The sequence below is a fragment of the Anabas testudineus genome, chromosome 7 (genome assembly GCF_900324465.2).
Source record: "Anabas testudineus chromosome 7, fAnaTes1.2, whole genome shotgun sequence".
Lineage (NCBI taxonomy): Eukaryota > Metazoa > Chordata > Actinopteri > Anabantiformes > Anabantidae > Anabas > Anabas testudineus.
In genome coordinates this window covers 4139727-4157914 of record NC_046616.1, presented here as the reverse complement: position 1 = coordinate 4157914, position 18188 = coordinate 4139727, and the positions used below count along the sequence as shown (strand labels likewise).

The following is an 18188-nucleotide window of genomic DNA, read 5'->3' as shown; positions in this document are numbered from 1 at the left end:
TACATTTTTGATTTATTAAAAGTTACATAAATACTAAGTATTGTAGTTAAGTACAAATGTAAAGTACGTGCACTTCTTTTTTTTACTTGTACTGCCCAGAATTACAGATGTATGTATTATCAGATATCTATAGTTTTTGTTAAAATTTAGTTGTTTTGTTTGTTTGTTGGTTTGTTTTTTGTTACTTTTTTGGTTGCAGTACTATACATGTCTCAACTATTTTCAGGATGCTAAAGAATTTACATTTAAAAAACATGATAATAAAAGACTTGTAATCTCGCATTGCCCATCCATTAGCATTAAAAGTATAAAGTAGATAAAATTGGCTTTACACTGACTGACTTCAATAGTAAAAATGTTTCTCACCTATCAATGGATAATTTTATCTAACTTGTTGAACCAGAGATCTCCTTTTTGCAGCATCGTTAATTAAAAGCATTTGATTGCACAACATCATCTGCTGGTGGCCTGATAGAATATTTCTGATTAAAATGGCTTAACAATTATCTTAAACTTTAAATTATGGGGTTTTGCTCATAACTTTAAAGGAAAAATGTTATCAAACGGTAAACAAGGAACTACTATGTCACAGTGGAAGGTTCCACCTGTCTATGATTTCCATAATGGAAAATAGGCGTGTTGTGCTGTAGACATCCAGAGCCATCTGTTATAAATGTATTAGCTCTAAGTCAGTGCTTTTCTATAACTAATAATTAATTCCAGGACATGAGCATAAATCAAATTGTCATTTTATTTAAATAAGGGTAATTATTAAGTATAATTTATTTTGGTAAAGAGCTGACACAACTGGAAGCTGTGGTTGGCAGAAGATCTGTATTCCTGTGGCGTTTGTTATTGTGGCATAGTTGCTAACCCTGCAGCAGCTGGAAAACATAAAACCTCCACTGAGCATAACGTAGTACGTAGTCAAATTACAAAAAAAGAAACTGACATCCACTCAACTTCTGTCTGGGAGTTTGAGATTCTTGGGTAGCTTCCCACTTTGGCTAGTTTATAATCAAACCGTGTGTGTTTCATTATGCTGCGTGCTGCTCCAAACTTGAGGAGCCTGTTTGAATAAATCTTGTTTCATTGTTATGTCTGAGGGTAGGTTAGTTTGACAAAAAGAATTAACTAGTGAACTTATTTATTAACAAGGTTTCACATCATGCGTCTAGCTCCTCTGTTTCCACCGCATCCCCTGAAGACCCACAACCACTAGTTCTGTACTGATAACAGTGTCCAACAAACAATGAACATAAATGAGCTTTTCAAGGATAATTCAACACTTTTGTACAAACAAGATGTTACAAGAGGTACTCATTTACATAAAGTATCTAAAAATGGCAATATCTGCTTTATAATTATATTAATTATAATTCTACATAACATGCATATTGAGTACTTTTGGTATTTCAGCGAGCTTACACACTGATGCTAATTACTGCAGTGTTTTTTTCCTATGGCCTAAAAGGACATATCTATATAAATATAGACTCAATGTTCATATTCATAACAGCAGCACAAATTCTGTAGTATTTAATATATTTAATGAACATAGATTTTCATTTGTGACATCTAGAAATAATTCATCTAAACACAGAAGTCTAACTATTATTTTAGCAATAAAATAAATGAACTTGTTTGTTTGTTTGTTTTATTAATTGCTGTTATTAATATATACTGGATTTATCAGAGCATTCAACCCTGTCTCACAGGTCTGATTGATAATTGAAGCTCAAAATCATAATGTAAGTTAGACTTCTGTGTTTAGATGAATAGTTGAAAAACTATTTTGTTTATTTTTGTACCACTTTTAATATCAGCTGTCCCGGGGAATCGAACATTTTGTTGTGAATTATTTTTGTACTTACAGCACATGTTAGAGACACAAACAGCTTTTTACTAAGGTAAAATATCCAACTAGGTCACTGATCACAAGATCTGGGAGCACTAAACGTGGGTCAAAGTTTACGTGGCCGAAACGAGGCGTGGCGTATGACGTCAGCCTTGATTGACGCGACGTCGACGACCAGGAAGCCAGCAGTGACATCACTCTCCAGAATTCCCCTCAGTACCGTTTTAGCGTCGGAGCGTCGGACACCGAAAATACAGAGAAATAAGCCAGTGGGCTGCTGTCTGGACGCTTAAGCAGATTTTACAACCAAGAAATTGAAGGTGAGGCTGTTTCTGTGCCGCTGTTTTAACAAATCCTCCCCAGCGGTAGCGGCTACATCCAGGTTTCGTTTACCTAGCGAGCTAACGTTACGGCTAACGTTACAGTTAGCTTTAGCTCAGTGCTTCCCTGCCGCTCGAGTCGGAACAAAGACGGTGTAGTTAGCCTCTCAGTCTGCTGTGTTTGCTTTTCATAATCATTTTAGTTTGCTCTCATTTCACCGTAGCCTTAAACGGTTATTATTCGATGTTGTGACTGTGTGAGATTTAGCTTTTAAATGATGTTAGATTCATTTTTTATGGCTGTAAAGTAAGCTATGTTAGCTAACGTTGACTCGCAATATTTAATGAGGTAGCATAGAACATCATAGACATGTTTACTCTTCTTATCATTATTAAAATATACTTAACATAAGATGTCTGTTTTACCATTTGAATATCAAGACAATGCCACAGCTGACTTATCTGTAATAAATAAGGGAGCTCAGTTGAGCCCAGTTTTTACCCTAACCCTAACCCAGCTGATGGTGGCTGTTTACACATATTAACCATATGTTATTTGTCTCTAACATGTCTCTACCATTTGAACTAACATTATATGATATATCTGATCTCTGGTCAGTAATTATTATGTGGATCACTCAATGGGTGCAGTAGAGAGGGTGTGGGTCAAGTCAAAGCAGTGCAGCCCTGTGTTCCTTTTTATCTTTGTCAGTCCTTCTCTTCCTTCTCACTCCCTCCGTCAGTTTCCCAGCATTGCCAATAGACCGGAATAAGCTGCCAAGAAGGCCACATTCTTGTATCTAACCAATTCGTTCAGGCTCACTGAAGTTAGTCCTTCCATTCCAGTTTCTAGCAAAGCTTTCGGTTTACTAAATACAGGTTGGGTAGCAAAATAGTTAAACTGCTCTCAGTAAAGGAAATAATTCTGTCCCCATTTCTGTTAAATGATTGTTTGATTGTTGTATACAAGTGTAGGAGATTCCTCATAACATTTAAAACCTCCTTCCTTAATGTGAACTGCAGTTATGACTCAAGGATTAGGATTAGGTCATGTCACTGTAAAAGACTGCCCAAGCGCAAATGTTTTCCACTTCTAACTCAAGCCTGTCCGTCCAAGTGAGGGAGGAATATAAAGCGAGCAAACAAACACAGCTGAAAAGTAAACACTAGAGGTATTAAATGCCTCTGTGTGTCCACTAAAACAATGATGCATTTGTCTGTGAGGACTGAGAATAGCTGAATAGAGTAGTGGCTGGAGTAGCTGAAGAGGGAGATGTCACACTAATGTGATTGTGGTCAGAGTGATTCACTTACTTTTGGGAGACTGTGAAGTTTCCGTTTACTTGTGTCAAAATAGATGTTTGGCAATATATCTGACCACTTTTTACATGCCATGTCAGCATGCACTAATTTTTGCGATGGTAGGTGTGTTATATTTATTTACATGACATGAAATGACACGAGAGGCAAATCAGTATTAAACTGAATGAGTTTGTTTTTCATATTGATTTTGGAGGTTCATCCTCCACTTATTATTTTTCTGTTCCTCATTTGTCCTCGAGTGTTCACGTCTTGTGATTTAGACACACATGCTTCACAGGGTGGCTGGTAGAGAACTTAGTTTTGTAAATAGTGAAGTAAAAGGCAAAGGTTGACAAAGATTAGAGAGTGCAGTCACTGCTTTTTCAGATCATTATTTGGTATTTTCGCTTTTATTTTTAGGAACAAGACACGATCAGTCGAAATTAAGAACAGTTTCTTTGTCATTGTCGTTATATTCATCATTTCGTTTAGCCTTTCTAGCTTTCTGCTCATCATTAGACTATACCTTTGACTTTAGTTGTGGGACTAAAGAAGTACAGCTGCTATGAGTAGTCAGTATTTGGTTTAGTCAATTAAGTTTTTTTTTTTTTTTATACCGTTCAGTTTTCTCAATTGTTAATATTATATGGTTTTTCTTGTCTCTTGTTAAATAATATGAGAAATATAAATAATAAAAGGAATACGTTGGCTTTCTTTATTGTTGGTGAGATAAAACAACATTTGAAGAAACCATCATGTAGTCTGTAAATTACAATTCTATACATTAATCAGAAAATATGAATACATTAATTGATAGTAAAAATAACAGGAGAGAAAACAGTGGGATTTGGTGTATGTATACTTTATTTGACAGCACAGTTGGACAGAAAACACACGAGAAAGAAGGGAATGACAGCTAGGAAAGCGACGACTGGTGTATACATAGACAAAATAATTCACAAGTTGTATTTACATAAACAGATGATGGACTCAAATGCACTGTTATTTATTATCTATCATTCTTTTGTCACGTGTCTCGACCTGTTCATTCATGCAGTGGTGAGCATAATCTCAGTCAGCTGACTCCTCTCACTGCGGCATGCTTTTATTTACATGCCTTAGTAATGAGTTTTTCTTAGACTAGTCTTGGTTAAATCAAAATCACAGGGGAGTTCAAATTGTGCCCTTGAAATTGTCCTTTAACATTATGGTATCCAGAAAGACATTACCCATTGTCGTGCTGTTGTTCTTGTATTTTCCCATCTACTGATGCTTATTCCTCCATTATATTTTGTGGCAGTTTGTCCTTCCTCAGCTGTATGCACATCCCAAATGTTTTTCAGTGTAATGTCACTGAACGTCAACAGAAAATGTGATCATGACAACCGTGTGGATGTTCTGCTGAGCTTTAGAGTTAAAATAGTTAATATTTCTTACTTCCTGTATGCCCTCTGTCCTCCTCTCATCCAGTACTGTGACATGTGATATGTTCGTCATGTAGAACAATACATAAAGCTCAAACTCAACACACACTTTAACACCCTGGGTTCACCTAGTGTTAGATCGAGAGATAAGATAAGAAGACTTGATGCCGGGCCAAAATGACTACTGTGAAGTCACAAAGTCATGACATGCATCAAAATAAGTGCCCCTATTATTTTTTCCTGTGCTGTACACAAACATTACTGACAGTCTCTGTGCTTGTTTGTCCATTAGCTGACGTGTTGTGGCATTTTGTGCTGCTGTTCTATTTCTGGAGCTTTGTTGCCATTGCTAAACTGTGTTTCTATGGAAAGGTTTTCTGTGAGCTTTCCTTTTCTGGCCTTTGGATGGACTTATCTTAGATATATTTGTCCTTCTCATAAATGCTTTCTGTAAATGTGGCTGGGCAGTATGATAGCACAGAACATATTGTGGGAAATCTGAATTCCATGTGGTAACAATTTCTAGGTTTAAGAAAATGAGTCATGTGCCATGTTCCTAAACCAGTAAACTCAGGCTGCATCTAACAGGTATTTTTATTGGTATTTTAGCTGCTGATTATTATTTTTAGGCAGTAGTAAAATGTCGGGAAGATGTTTATTCTTTCAACCGTCATCCAGTTATCAATTCAGTTATCAGAGTAGTTGCTGATTAATTTTCCACTATGCTTCAGCTCTGAAATCAAAGGCAGTTGTACCCATTTATTCACTTACGGACACTGTCTTCTTACTTCACACACTGCATTTGCATATTAATTTGCTTGAAAATTAAAAGGTTATTTGACAAGTGCAAGTCATGCATTACCTGGTATTTGTGGTGCCACCTTCTAGGGATAATATCTGACTCTTTGATCACCGCACGTTCTTCACTAGTCACTCTTTATTTCATCTCCATGCCGTTTAATGTTGGTTTAGTAAATAACACTATTTTGGTTTTGACAGTCCTGAAAACCAAAACAGTGACCTGCATGTGGCTAAATGCACCTACATTCACCTACAGATGTGGTTTTGATCCTGAGTGTAATTTACATCGAATACACATCATAGGGAATCAGATTCAATGTTATTATAAATATGCTTAATGGAGTTCGAAAGTAATGGATGACATTAAGGTAATATGAGAACATCCCAGACAGTAGTCTGGTGAGGCATACTTATATATATGGCTGGGTTGTTGTCTCTTACAGCCATGTCATTCTCCTTTTCTCAAGGTCTTTCACTCACGGCTGTTTGTGTTTTCTCCTCAGGATGTCCCTGTATCCATCCCTCGAGGACCTCAAGGTCGACAAGGTCATCAAGGTGAGCGTGTTAGGCTAAATTGATTTTAGACAGCACCATTTATCTAGAGGTGATTAGGTCTGTAGATGACTATAATATTTTTGCTGTCCTTTTTACTTGCACTAAAGGAAAATACCACTGACTTTACATGTGACGTTCAGTGTAGTTTTCATGTGTATTACACAGCCTATGAAAACAGAGTCATAGAAGAATGTTTTAAAGAAAGGTTAATACAAATAATAAAAAATACCATTTGGTAGCTTCATGGGAAATATTGGATCCAAAGTCAGAATATATTTACTTCAGGCTGGTTTGATTTGTTTAATCTGTCCTTCATGAGTCACCCAATTTAACTCAAGTGAACAGGAACGACACGGACACAGTAGTGTGTCATTCAACCATTTAACATATAAGTTAACTTCTACTTCACTGCTGCCTGCAATTGCTTTCTAGGCCCAGGCCCAGTTTGCCCAGACCACCACCCCCATGCCAGCCATCACTGAAGGAACATACCAGCCACAGCCTCCTACTGCTGGGATGCCAGGATCAAGTGAGTGTAAAATACATGGTTGAAATGATTTAAGAAAGTATTTCATCCCTCTATTGTGTTACAAACGTGTAACACACATTCTGCCAAATTAGCCAAAACATTTCTCTGACATGTAGCAGAAAGACCTTCACTTATATCTGCTCCCATTTTCTTATTTCTTGGACAATGGTGTCGGTGTGTGGGTGGTCTTTGAAGAGCAACACAAGAAGTATAGTATCGGGGGTGATTAAAGACATGAAGTGAGGGGACTGGGGTAGGAGGAGGAGTTATGGGGTCTTTTGACAATAGCTAGAGTAAATGGGCCCCCACACAAGCTATGCTTCCTCTCTCTTTTTCTTTGTGTCTGTGACTCTATTTCTGCTCAAGGATTTGTGTCTGTGTGAAGGTAGACTGAACTTTGCAGCAATCCATACTCAGATTGAAGAAAAGAAAGACGACGAGGCATCTACAAAAGAATAACAGTGGGTAAAAGATAGACAGGGTTCTATTCAGAGATTTGAGAACACACCTTTTCGGTCTGTTTTCACCCACTTTTCCTCCTTTCCCCATTGTCTCACTCACTCTGCTTCCCTATTCTCTGTTTGGTTGCAAAGTCCCGTGGGATTTTGGTCTTTTGTTTTTACCTATGCAGAACTAGCTGTGAGTCACCATGGAGACTGGCCCTGGCAGTTGCTCTGGGACAGGGCATGATGGGAGAAAGAGAGAGGAGGAGGAGCTGATTTGAAAGGAGGAAGGAGGGGGGAGAGCAAGGGGTGATCATAGGGGAGAGATCGGAGATGTTTGTTCTCCTGATGGAGAAAGAGAAAGCGAGAGAGAGAGAGAGAGATGGGGAGGTGAAAGTGGACGGGGACGGGCTGTCAGTTCTCATTGCTGCAATTGACTTGACCTTTTTGTCTTCCTGTCCAATATTTCTGGTGACACAAGATTCAAATCTGAGAATCAGATAGTTGAATTTTAGGAATCCAAGTCCTCATTCACTCTCTCATTTGGAATTAAGGGTTTGGTTTCCAAAAGGGATAAACTGCAAAACCCGCTAACTAAAAACTGAGTTGAATAAAAACACAGAGTTCCTTTGCAAACCAACAAGCATTTTTTTGCCCCTGTGAACATATGTGGGAGAGGTCAGTTAAAGAGTCTGTGATGAAACAGGAAAACTCAAAAGGAGGAAATAAGTGAGTGGAAAAAGACAGAAACAGAAAAGACTAATCATTCCCAGTTTTCTGAAACATCTGAAATCAAAACAGTGTCTTTTTATTAGGACCTACTAGTGTAGGAGTGCAGGATGAATCAGGATCTGTGGTTTTCTGTTATTTGTACTTTTTCTGTTTGGACAACTCGTGGGTGTGTTTCTCCTCCTTCCTTTCCTTCCTGTGTCACGATCAGAGCTGTCACATGTAACTGTGCAGTGGGTGACTTCTGATTGCTTAGGTGGAGTTCATATGTGGTCTAAGTGACTTCCTCAAAGCATGTTGACTTCCACCTCATACAATCATTGTGCACCATTGTCTGTGTTATTGACACAAAGAAAATCACATATACAACATAATATGTTGTATTATTGACTTTGATTGGACTCGTTAATGAGGACTTGATTAGACCTGACTCTACCATGTCCACCACACATATCCATCATTAAGAGGGTGCATGTTTCTCATGACCTCATCTTGTGTATATCTGATTTATTGAGGCACATTTTGTGATTTGATAAGTGAATTATCCCTTAAACAATATTGAGGTAGTTTGACTGGAGCAGAAAAACTGATCATTAATACTGTCAAATATGTTTTTTCTGTAAATGTATATATACATATCTTTCTCAAAAGTGCATTTAACACACACACATTTAAACTGCCATATCTAGCAACTTCTGTTGTGTTGACCATTGCACCATTGGTGTAAAAAGTAGAAGAAGAATAACCTGTTTCTTTATTGGTTGGGCTGTCTTGATGCATCCCTGGGATTGGTGCAGCTGTTTCAGAGATGAGACCAGTGATGTGAATGTGTATTTATTAATTAACACACCTTCTGATCTATATTCCACCTCACTCAGAACTGCACATACATGAACCAAAATAGCAGACTTGGAGAACATCATGGGAAATTCTAAATAGCTGACTAGCAAGCATATTCATGTGTGCCAGTACGGCTGATTTAGCTGATGCTTATTTTCCTACCTCTGACTACTTACCTTACTTGTCCTTTCTGTTAGCTTTGCCAGGATAAATGCAGTAACTGTTGCTCTGCTACAAGGACAAACGGAAACATTTTGTTCCCAGAAAAGTGATTCAGTCATGCAGGCAAGCGAGACGGGGGACAAATAGTAGAGTGGACAGGAGACAGTAAAACAGGATGTCCAAACTTTATTGTAACGGTTTCTTACAGATGAGATGGAGGTGTTGAGTGTCTGAATTACCTGACCAGCTACCTACAATACATTATCAATGTGCATTCACGTTTTATTTCAGTATAACTATATACTATACTATAGCTTTGTATATATTTGTTATATTTAAACAGACAGAAGACAAACACTCAAAACCAATAGTCTACCATCAGGTGGCTCAGTGTAGCTCCAACATGTCCCTGCTGTAATCCACATGAATAAAATATGAAGCATAGGAAAGAATGATATCAGCTAAAAAGTCTACTTAGATTTGGTTAATATAACAATGTTGTTACAGCTGATCTAAAATGTACCATCTGATGGGGAGCAAATGTCCTCAAATGTTAGTGATAATACTAAGAGAAGCCATAGAAGTAGATTAGCATTTATGTTTTTATTTATTCCTCATGCAACCTTTTTCTCTTTCTCCTTCTCTCGACTGCCTTTTCCATCCATCTTCCTCCTTTTTCTTCCCCCCGTCTCTCCATGCTCTTAGGTTTGTACCCAAATCTGGAGGAGCTGGGAGACTACATGGGCCTGGCCCTCAACAGCGATGAAGTCCAGAGGAACCTGGCCCTGATGCCTGTGGCTGATAATGTAAGTGTTATTGCTGTGTGGATGAGTGTTCTCCTAATGCTGGGATGCAAATTATGAATTTGATGGCCTGTGAATTTTCATAGTCACACAGTACTCAAGTCTAAGCCAACAAATATTGAGCCCATAGATATACTGTGGGTCCACGTCTATTTTCAGGTGCATGCTCAGTCAGAAATATTTTTTTCAAGGTCATGCTTACAGTCAGACAGAGCCTGTTTGAGATTATATTTTTATTAAGAAACACAATAGTTATAAAATTCTGTTCTCCTTCAGCCTTCTGTAATTAGTTTTTTTTATTTTATTTTTAAAAGAAATGAGCCATGAACTGTAGATGTATTTAAGGACAACAGTACTGTGTTCCTGGAGATCCACATTACTGAATGACTCACTGCAGGCCTGGAGCACTGTGTGGGAGGGTGTGAGCTCTTCACTCCCTTCCAACTGTGTGTATGTTTTTGTGTATGTATTTGTGGGGATTCTGCAGATGTCAAGGCTCTCACAGCACCCAAACTTGTCAGCTGGCATTCAACCATCTGTGTTCTCTGCCATTTGCTGATATCTTCACCTTTACTAGTATTTTTGTAATTTTATTTTACATTTTTTTCCTCATTTTTAGTGCAAAGCATTTAGATGGTTTCAAAAGCAGCACCTAAAGCATTCCTGATCTCGTTCAGTGGTGGAGGAGGAGATGATATTGAATCCTCCCACATGTCTCTATTTGATGCAGCATTCCTTTTTATCTCAAGCTGAGTTTTAATGTAACATTACTCTTTAATCTTTTCTACTTCTTACCTCTTTCTCACTCACCTCAACACTTCCTTACCTTTCTTACTGTCTGGCCCCTCCACCTCCACAGCAAGTGGCACTGCCCTCCCTCTCAGGTGTGGGGGGCATGGTGCGGCCGGTGACAGGTGCAGATGTCGGCATAAGGAGGGCAGAGATCCGCCCAGGGCTGCGAGAAGTCATCCTCTGTAAGGACCAGGATGGGAAAGTGGGACTACGGCTCAGGGCCATCGACAACGTGAGTCAAACCTCACAGACTCAGACACCTGCATTATTTATTCAGCCCTGACTGAAATCCACACTCCTCTTTCCTGTTCAGATTTAGGTCAAACTCTTTAAACTGTTTAATTCTTTATCTAGAGCTCAATGTAAACCAACATGTTGATCACTACAGATTTTGACTACGTTTTTGGGTGGAGGTGTCATTTCTAATCTTGATATTTATTTATTATAAATCTTCCCCTCCCCTCCCATCATGCATCATTTAATTCAATTAATTCAATTTACTGTTAATAACAAAATCTAGTTCAGATTAGTTTGACAAATTCTCAGAGGTGAAATCTCAGACTGAAATGTGTTGTTACCTACTGACAGTGGAACTAAAACAGCAGTTGGTAAACACAACCCTCATATAGTGTTAGGAGGGTAAATCCTGAACTGATTAAAAGAACAGCACTTTACTCCGATTTGTAGTGGAGTATTAGTAAAAGCAAAATATAACAGAAATACTCCAGTAAAGTAAATATGTACTTAGTTACTTAAGAAAAATGTTAATTGGCTGTAATTAGTGCAACATCTAAATCTAGCAACTATAAAAATGTTTGTCAGAGCAATAATGCATTAAAATCTAGAAAGAAAACACAGTGAATGCTGTGCTACCGGCCAACATGCTCCTAAACATGGTTAATAATTTATTTTATATTGAGTTGTACTAATACAGTGGGCAGTCCTTCAGGAGATTCAGAGAACTGATAATCAATAAGGACTCATCACACTTAGGATTTGTACAGCGTTTATTAGAGGCTGCAGTAAAAGGAGAGACTCACATACTGGAGCATCCAAAGAGGAGACAACTGTTGTGTTTTCTATATGATTCTAACTAAAAAGATTTTCTAAGTAAACTTGCCAGGTCTTAAACATGAGCACTGGGTTGTTCCCGTTTTGTGTTTTTATTATAACAAATTATCAATAATCATTATTGGTATCGTTTCTCTTCTTCTTTCTTTTTAATGAACATTTAATGTCCTCTTTCCTGTTTGCATCCTTACCCCCCTCCTCTCGAGTCACTTCTTTTTTTCTCTCTCCACTGTCTGTCTCTCTGTCCCTCCATCTCTGCCCTCTTTTCCTCTATTCCATGGACTCATTTGGAATTTTTTATCAGTTTCCTCTTTCCTCTCACAGGGAGTGTTTGTGCAGCTGGTGCAGGCTAACTCCCCTGCGGCTCTGGCTGGGCTGCGTTTTGGAGACCAGGTCCTTCAGATCAACGGGCAGAACTGTGCTGGCTGGAGCGTAGACAAGGCTCACAAAGCCCTGAAGGCTGCGGCCGAGACCCGCATCGAGCTCGTGGTCAGGGACAGGTGAGGAGTGATGATACACGGAGGATTTTAACCGATTCTCACAATGTTTCCTAAACATTTAATCAGGACCTATTGTTCGTTCCAGTTTGACCATTGTACCAACGTTGTTTAGACAGCATCACAAGGTACTACAGAAGAATCGGTCTTTACTTAACACAGCTGAAAAGTGCTTGGCTAGTTATGGATTCTTTCTGCTGTAAGGGGAAAAAAAAAACTTGAACAGCACTGCACAGTTAGTATCCACTCTTTCACAATTTAATGATCTGATGTTTTCTTTGCTCGATTCATGCCAATAATTTGACCCTTCTGAAACAGATTAACATCTTTTTCTCGAACACAGGATGTGTCTTCAGACATGGTTGTTTAGGAAATAAGAAGCTACTTACTGCATTAGTTAGGGTTAAATAACTTGTTACCAGCTGAAACATAATCATCCATGCAGTAATTATTCAATTACCTATTTGCTTAGTTAAATTCAGGTGGTGACTTTTTTTTTTTGGACAGGCAGTGTATTATGTAATGGACATAAAGATGTAGAGCAGAAACGGAGGATTGTAGACATCATCTGTCTCTCACATGAAATGGAGCAAGTATGGTTTAACATTGTCATAAACTGCTTAATATCATATACGCTTTAAATGGTCAGAATTGTGGAAGGATTTACACGCCAATTTTTACTGTATTACCTCAAGTTAGAGTCAAACGAAAAAAGTAGTTAGTTGGACTTGGGCTGCTACCTGATAAGCTGAGCAGTTTAAGTCTCATATTATACAAGTTATAAACATAGTTATTACCATTAGAAATCTACAGTATAAATAAGGACATTTTCTGTTTTGTTCGTTTGCAGTTTCATTGCATCTCCATCAAAGTGCAAATGTTTGGCTCCCTCTGCTGGCTGTGCCATCACTTGCAGTTTGCTACTCAGCTCTCCATTTGGCTGTATTTTCCTGTCTGTTGCTGGGACTTCTGTTTTATGATAATTATACATTTACAGGAATTGTGGTACTTTGCAAGTTGTTCTTAGGAGCCTCAACACTAGGTTGTTTACAACAAAAGATGTTCACCTTTAGCTCACTAACCCTTCCTGTGTGTGTCTCTAGGCCTTTTCAGCGCACCGTCACCATGCACAAAGACAGCTCAGGACATGTGGGCTTCATCTACAAGTCCGGTAAAATCACCTCCCTGGTCAAGGATGCGTCTGCCGCTCGCAACGGCCTCCTGACTGAACATTACATCTGCGAAATCAATGGACAAAACGTTATTGGACTTAAGGTCAGCCTCTCTCTTTTTTCTTCTTCCTGTAATGTTCATTAATACCTATACAATACAAACCTAATTGATCTTGCATTGTGTCAGTTGAGAGAAAATTTAAAAAATTAGAATAAATGTAGAAAATTTGTGATTCTCATGTAATGTTTGGCGGCGGATTTTAAGTTTGCACCGGGACGGCTGTTCCCATAATAACAGAATATTATAACACATGGGAATGTGCAGCAATTAGAAGTAAGTGCACTTCCACGTTTGTTTAATTTTCAATTAAACAAATTAAATTAATTGTTAGTTGCTAGTTTTCTTTCCCCCGTATGTATCAGCAGTGCCTAATTAGTAGTTTCCTGTACTGGTAGTTATGTTGGTCCTGTGAGGTTTTACATTTGTTTTGAGTTAGGATAGAAGATGTCAGGGAATTATTAAAAAAAAAAAAAAAAAAAGCAAAAGCTGTTATCTTTAATCTTACACACTGATCTAGAGAAATTATTTACCACCAGACATTTTCTAATTTCTGAATAACTCGAAGCTTCCCTGACAACTGTTGTTAGTCATCACCACATGTGTAATAGTCAAGTCTGTGTCATGATTACTGTGGATCAAACTAGAGTTCTAGTTACATGGAAAGTAAATTTTTATGGGGGGTGAATCAAAACTCTGCACTACAAAGTACAATGTATAATGGACGGCCCTTTGTGCTGTGTTTCTTTTTGCTCACACAAAGTTGTTTTACTTCTGTATTTTCTTCTTTGACGACTACAGCACGCGATTCTCTGTAAAAAGACACTTTGAGACTTACTTTTAGTTTTGCAAATAGAAACACAGCATTTCTTTTCTTAGCACCATGCTCTGTTCCTAACAATATCAAATATGAATGTGCTTTTGTTCATTAACTACATGAGATTCTGACGTCTGTTTTCCTGCGTCAAAATCCCAGGATTCCCAGATCAAGGATATTCTGACCACTTCTCCAAACGCCATGACCATCACCATCATGCCGAAGTTCATCTATGAGCACATGATTAAAAGGTAGGTCTTAAACATTTTATCTAATCTAGTGCCATTAGCGTATCATTAATCTTGTCTAATTGAATCGGTGCACAGGTAATCCTGCAGGTGAGGTCATGTGGTAAACAAACTTGCATTCTGGTATTGACAGAGGGTCTGATACCAACAGCTGCAGATATCCATCTATAACAACTTTGACTGGGACTTGAAGCATTAAAACCTCAGCACGTAAAGAAACTCCGATTTTTTCCTCACATACTCAGTCTCACTGTTGTCATTAGTGATGCGGCTCCTTGACGATTCCATAATGCAACACAGTTTACTGTAGCACGTCATTGTGAAAGATGACGGACACCGTTTAAATGAGGCTCTGGAATTGAACTGGACCTTCCTCAGGGACGTCACACCTGTGGTTGGTTTCACAAACTGACTAAATGGTCCATTGTTCCCTTTCAGTTCTGGTTCTTTTGGATTCACGCTGACATTACAGACTAACCCAGTCGTGTTTCCTGTTTGCAGACAAAGCTGCCTGTGCTGGATTTGAAAACATTTCCTTTACGTCATAAAGGCTAGATAATACCTAGATACTCTCAGCTTGATGGAAACCTGTAAATTACATCTTGCATAATATACAAATACTGTTTCTAACCACTGTAGATAGACATCTGTCCGCTCTGGCACTTTCTGAGCAGAAACAAATCAGCCAGTCAAATGATAGAAATGCCGTCAACACTCAACCTATTAAACTTTGTACTCGAAAGCTAGTTGGTTCAAGTCTGTTTAAGGCAAAGAGGCAACTGCATGGGAAATGAACATTCTCACATGCAGCATCTCCAGATACTGTCTAGATAAGTGCATGTCTGAAACGGCTGAAGTGATCTGAACTACAGAGGGTTTTTAACGATCCCATTAACTGACGAGCTTAATGCTGTGGTTTCATTTTCTAGGATGTCTTCTGGTCTCCTGCGGTCAGCCATGGATCACTCTGTCCCAGAAGTGTGAAGACCAGAAGGAGGACTGTGAACTGTCAGGATGTCTACAATACAGAGAATCTCTTACTCTCTATCACTCATATCTTTAGCGCTCTCTCTCTCCATCTTCATACCAAACCTCCTACATCGCAATCATACTTTCGCCATTTCTCCTATTTAACATAATCTTGAAATGCCTTTTTCTTCTGTTCTGTACGTACGTTACATTTTCTATATTTTCCTCATCTCTGTTGACATCAGTACTTTTTATGTTAACCTTTTAGTCTAAGTATTCCATGTTTATTTTGTTTGCCATGTTTTTCATTTAAAATCAAAAACAATACAAAATATTTTTTTTAAAGCCATGCTCACGATCATGAGTCCAGAGCTTCCTCCTCAGTCTGGCATGTGATGTTTCGTCAAAATGCTGTAACAGACAATGGCTGGTCATCAGAGCCCTAACATGTACATTACAGCTGCACTCTCAGTCCCTGCACTTGGCCCCTAAAGTGTGTACATAAACAATCTGAGCTCAACCAACATTTGTGAAAGTTTGCTGACTTTGTTCTAGATTTCAGTGTACAGGTATTTTCACAGGGCCAGTAAAACTAAGAGGTTGTAGTTAAAGAGATCTTTGTAGTAATTAGTGTTGATTTCAGTTTAAGGTTTATTTTTCTTTTGGTTGACACCTAACGTTTCCACTTATTCCAGGAGATGGCGCTATATCTCCGGTATCATTGCACCACATTTTCTGAATCTGCAAGAAACGTGATCAGACCGAGATGTGCTGACTTTGTAGGTACTGGAAACACATTCCAGGGGACAGTGTAGGGAAGGGGACGGCAGTAGATATTTGTCGCCCTATGCAGCTGGGACTTGGTCCTGACCACAAACTATGATTAAGTAAAAGGCACAAATAAGCAAGATCCCAGTGCGAGTGTTTGAACTTCAATCTACACTTTTCTAAGGAATTGTTGGTCTTTGTTTGGACAGGGTCTGTGCTGGGGGGGGACCCACTAAGTGCACTTTCCACTACCTTTTAAGAGGTTGTCTTTCCTGTATCTGTTTCGACAGTTGGGTCTAATTGCTGTTGTGCTTTTTTTTTTTTCTTCTTATTGTGCTCGTGGTGCCTCATCTTATGAGAACTCATGAAAACAAAGTTGTATATTAACTAAAGAAACTGCTCAACTTCAATGCTGAAAATCATCTAAACACATTTTAATTCCACACTGTGGGTTTAGACAATGAACCTGCTCTCCTACTGCTAAATGTGAGAGTATTTCCCTCTGTAAATTCCTTCGTTGACTGTGCAGAGCTCACAGTTGTGAATTTCTACTTCTGTAAAATCTCTCCTTTTAATGCTGTTCAAGTTTGGATGCATGTATTCCTTTAATTTTCTAGGTATGCAATCTGCTAAGTGTCACTCATTCTGTAAAAAAATGCTAGGAAAAAAAAAATCTAAAAGTTTATATACGAATGTAACCGAGATAATATTGTAAAACAAATAAAGAGTCTTTCCGTTCACATTAGCTTCGTAGTGTTTGTCGTCTACAACACTGGAGAAGAGCATCCACAGACGTAAGATTCAGGTAAACACACATAAAAACAAATGTTTCCTCCATGCGGTTTAATATCAGGTTTTTCTTCATACAGTCTGGTGAGAGTGTCAATGGAGAAACAGCCTAATGTCTTTTACTGTACACACTACTATTGCCATTAAAATAGTTAATTTACAATACGTTATCTGTAGATATTTATGATGTCAGCTGAATTACTATACAATGAACGTCCTCAGTGACAGGATGTTGGAGGACTTGGTATAACCTCTGTATACATTACTTATTACACAGTCTATGGAACACGGACAATCTGACGAGTAATAAAGCAGAAAATTACAAACATTCAAATTGCGACTAAAAGAAAAGCCAAACACTCCCGAAACCACCTCCCCAAGAAAGATTCAGCATCGTGAGTGTAACGATAAACTCAACTTTACACTACAGCTGGAAGTTCAGGTGTATTATGGGACAAATGGAAAAGAGTCGCCGTCAGCTACAAGTGTCCCTCACTTAGCAAGGGAAGTGTGGAGCACTTGTGACAGTGGCCTCTTTGGAAATTGCAATAATCATTTGATCAAGTGTTATATGGCAAAGATGGAGTGGAAGAAAATCCAATTTGGATCCTCTGCAGCATTTCAAATGGGGAATTCCACAGGGACACTGTGGGATATAATGCCGTTATCCATCAAACATCTAATTACATCTAAATTACATTTAGAAGTTTAATGCATAACAGGATTAATAATTTGATTGTATTTATCGAAGCCTGTTAGGACAGCGAAGACATAAAAATATAACACAGGCCTCTAAACCAACGTGTGACAAACATATTAAGGCAAAACAAGAAACTGTTGAATACAGAGCCCCTGTAGTCTCCTTAAACACGAGGTCACCATCTTACGCAAACAGGATATTGCTTCATTTACTTTTACTACTTTTATCACATACTTGTGCAAAAAAAGATTAAAATGTCAACAAAAGCTGTTGTAATTTTCAAATCAGTAGTTTCAAAGCAATATTTTCATTCTCTGAATGTTTATGAATCCGTTTTAGCTACAACATCGATTCATATATTTCAGATAAAGTACAGTTTTCTACAATTTGAGCGGTTAGGAGTCGTATATGTCGTTTAGATCAAACTAGATTCAGGATAATTTCACTCTGCACATGCCCATTAGTTTAATTTGGATTAATTTATTGATTTGACATGCATAGATACAGCTGCTTTAGAAAGTATTCACACCCCTCAACTTTT

General features: G+C 38.3%; 1 protein-coding gene across 1 annotated transcript; it reads left to right on the top strand.

Annotated features, from left to right (window-relative positions):
* Positions 1-2030: 2030 nt before the first annotated feature.
* sdcbp2 (syndecan binding protein (syntenin) 2) lies at positions 2031-16903 on the top strand. The gene is made up of 9 exons (XM_026368131.1): positions 2031-2178; positions 6209-6260; positions 6693-6789; positions 9669-9769; positions 10626-10790; positions 11954-12129; positions 13230-13401; positions 14333-14424; positions 15351-16903. The coding sequence occupies exons 2-9, from the start codon at positions 6210-6212 to the stop codon at positions 15403-15405; spliced, it is 909 nt and encodes a 302-aa protein (XP_026223916.1). The 5' UTR covers positions 2031-2178; position 6209; the 3' UTR covers positions 15406-16903.
* The last annotated feature ends 1285 nt before the right edge of the window (positions 16904-18188 follow it).

What these genes read in the sequence shown, in the direction of transcription:
- sdcbp2 (XM_026368131.1), top strand. Translation starts at nt 6,210, where the DNA reads ATGTCCCTGTATCCATCCCTCGAGGACCTCAAGGTCGACAAGGTCATC. An exon ending in TGCTGGGATGCCAGGATCAA is followed by an intron (nt 6,790 to 9,668) that starts GTGAGTGTAAAA and finishes CCATGCTCTTAG; the next exon opens with GTTTGTACCCAAATCTGGAG. An exon ending in AAAACGTTATTGGACTTAAG is followed by an intron (nt 13,402 to 14,332) that starts GTCAGCCTCTCT and finishes TCAAAATCCCAG; the next exon opens with GATTCCCAGATCAAGGATAT.